The following is a 2,996-nucleotide window of genomic DNA, read 5'->3' on the forward strand; positions in this document are numbered from 1 at the left end:
TATTTTTCGGAGTTGAGGAGCTCCGCAAGTGGCTGCGGGGGAAGCCTGCACCAACCCGCGGGAGGAGCGTGTGAGGCCGGCCAGCCGCCCGCTCACAGAGCCCTCTGCTCCCGCCGTCACACAGACCGCTGCAGCAACAACGGCAGATAGTGGAGGGCACTGATCTGCCCTCCACTATCTCACCAGAAAGACTCAGTGACACAGAGGGAAGCTTTGGAGCATCTGGAGGAGAAAAAATAATTGAACCGTAGTGAAGACAGATTTCTTTGTGTTGTGTTGAAATGAGTAATAGTTATGTGTGTGCAAGCATCTGAAACTTTGGAGGTGGTTTTGTGACTGGCAGCAGACAGAGCTGTGTGTTGGGACCACTTGAGTAACACTCTATAAATCTAAGAGGAGACCAGAGGAATGCCCCTCACACAGGTAAACAGAGGTAAGTTTTAACACAAAAATGTTGAAATGTGTTGCAAATACTACAATGTTGGCCCTGACTGCCTATCAATAAGTAAGTTGGGTCTATACTCATTTTGATATTATATTCCTGGTTAGCACAAGCTAAGAAATCAATATACTTTATACTTCCTTGATGTTTTGACATGTGTACTTCCATGGTCAAAATTACTATTTCAAAAAAGAACATAAAAGGTAGGTACTGCCAACACCGTACTGCAGGTACTGTAATATAACTGTGTGGGGTTCACAAAGTTAGCCCTTCCTACAATCTAAATGTTGTCTATATGTTGCCACCTAATGAAATCCAGGCAGCAATTTTGTTTCCAGAAAAATGTTTTGGCAAAAATTCACCAGCCACTGTAGCTAGTGGTTTACCAAAGTTACTGGCCAATATGTGTGAAAGCATCTGAAACATTAAAAGTGGTTTTCTGCATTACTGAAGGTTTGAATCCTCTGAACATATGTGCAGATTTGGGGGACCAATTCTAAATAAAACTGCTTTTTCATCATCTACTGTAGCTGCTCAGTGAACTACAGCAGCAGACTGTGAATGTGAAGCAGGCAGAGCTGAAGAAAGATCAGCAAAATAAATTAAATTAGCTGAATTTAACTCACATTTCACATTAATTGTGTATTTAGATGTCTTCCAGCCCAGCCTGTTCTCAGCTGCACAGTAATACTCTCCAGAGTCAGAGGACTGAATGGGGCTGAAGACAAGCTGTGGTTTATTAATGAGAGGATGAAAGTTTTGATATCCATTCCACTTGTACCAGGTATAAGTAGCTGCTGGGTTAGCATCACTGCTGCAGGTCAGAGTCACTGATCTGCCCTCCACTATCTCAGCAGAGGGACTCACTGACACAGAGGGAAGCTTTGGGGCATCTGGAGGAGAAAACATGAACACATTTAACATTTAATTTCAAGATGAGGTTGAGTTTTCACAAAACAAAGCGGTGGTGCAGCTTGATTTCCTCCTTTATCAGAAACAGCATGGGTTTCTGTTACCATGGATACAAGCTGGACACTTTGATACAGTAATACAGTACAATAGGTTAAAGGCTCCACCAGATGGTGTCATGTCAGTGGAAGACTGGATGTAAACTCACACACTGAAGGAGAGCGGAACTTCTCATATCCTCGTACAGCACAGGAAAAACTGTCTGCAGGATCAAAGGAGGCTGAATAAGAATAAGATGTTTGTCCACTAATGTTCTGTCCATTCTTGTACCAGACGTAGTAATGATGACCAGGTGAAAGACAACTGCTGTGACACTTCAGCTCTGCCCAGTTAGAAGACCCCTGAAATCTGCTCACCTGCACCTGGAGATCTGAATATGTGAATAAGGAACAGAAATCTTCACTTTAGACTGAACTGTCAACATAGAAACACAGTAACCTTCATAAGATGTTGAACATTTGGAACTAAATAAATAAATATTCAGATGAAAATGTTACCTGTGACAGACAGAGTGACTCCAGGTGAACCAGTATATTTCCCACCTGGTTGGTTTGTTATGAACCTGAACTTGTACTCAGCTGAGTCGCTCTCTCTCAGGTCTGTGATTCTCAGAGTGCAGCGGTTCTTATCACAGCTATAAGTTACACGACCTGAATACTCTGACTTTGTTATCAGATCCACAATTTCATCACCTTTAAACCAGAATGTTTTCTCAACTGTAGTATTGTGGCCATTTATTGTCGACGGGTATTTAATGGTGCAGCTCATGTCCACAGTTGATCCTTTGAAGGCACAGATCTCAGTATAAGTGTACGTCACTCCCCAGCCATTCTGACTCTGTACCACTGTAACACAGAGCACATCAGAAACAATCAACATTAATAACAGACAAAGTGGACCAAACTACCAATATGGTTTGAGGGAAACGTAACCTGGACAAGCTTCAAAATCCTGAATTATCTGCAGTCATTGTCACAGAAAGTTTATAAGATGTTTGTCATATTTTAATGTTGTGAAAAGTTGGGTTTCTGCTTGGGTCCATTCATTCAAAAAAATCTAAACAAAATGCCTGAAAAGCTTATGTGTCAACACACAAGTAATCCAAACAGAAAATTAATAAAATGACATTTTATACTCTTTTCTGGGAGAAAGCAGCAGAACAGTGGTACATAAAATACTCACAGATGTTCTGTATCATTCTTCTTCCAAGTCACTTCCTAACTCCTGTTCTAAATATTTAATGTTTCATTACATTTTTTATGTTATTTCTGAATAAAACCAGGGTGAACAGAGAGAAGTCTAAACACAAAGTCTTGCTCAGTTATACACAGTCAGTGCAAAGGAAGATGTACACATGCTTTCTACAGTTCATCTCTATGTGCACTGAGGCAGGACATCATCCAGTCTGAAGGTGCAGTGAAGTGAACAGGAAAGTATCAGACCTGTGACCTTTAATGCAGTTTACTGACCGGGATAAGAGGAGAAATATAAATTATTAGAGAGTCTGTGCTTTTCTTGATCAGTTTTCTCTGTTCACTCTGCGGTCAGGTTGCTGCAGAGTTAAGTGTGAAAGCTAAAAATAAAT

The 2,996-nt window shown here is 41.1% G+C and overlaps 1 protein-coding gene across 1 annotated transcript in view; it reads right to left on the reverse strand.

The window, feature by feature from the left end:
• The window catches only part of LOC123966985, a gene marked incomplete at its 3' end in the record, with an annotated part of 9,635 nt that overhangs the window by 4,795 nt on the left and 1,844 nt on the right, over nucleotides 1-2,996 (reverse strand). The window contains exons 2-5 of the mRNA XM_046043042.1: nucleotides 1,909-2,256; nucleotides 1,560-1,781; nucleotides 1,069-1,335; nucleotides 184-222 (exon numbers count right to left, since the gene is read on the reverse strand). Coding sequence (XP_045898998.1) covers nucleotides 184-222; nucleotides 1,069-1,335; nucleotides 1,560-1,781; nucleotides 1,909-2,256 — 876 coding nt within the window. The remainder of the gene's footprint in view (nucleotides 1-183; nucleotides 223-1,068; nucleotides 1,336-1,559; nucleotides 1,782-1,908; nucleotides 2,257-2,996) is intronic.

This window comes from Micropterus dolomieu, unplaced genomic scaffold (assembly GCF_021292245.1).
Source record: "Micropterus dolomieu isolate WLL.071019.BEF.003 ecotype Adirondacks unplaced genomic scaffold, ASM2129224v1 contig_14707, whole genome shotgun sequence".
Lineage (NCBI taxonomy): Eukaryota > Metazoa > Chordata > Actinopteri > Centrarchiformes > Centrarchidae > Micropterus > Micropterus dolomieu.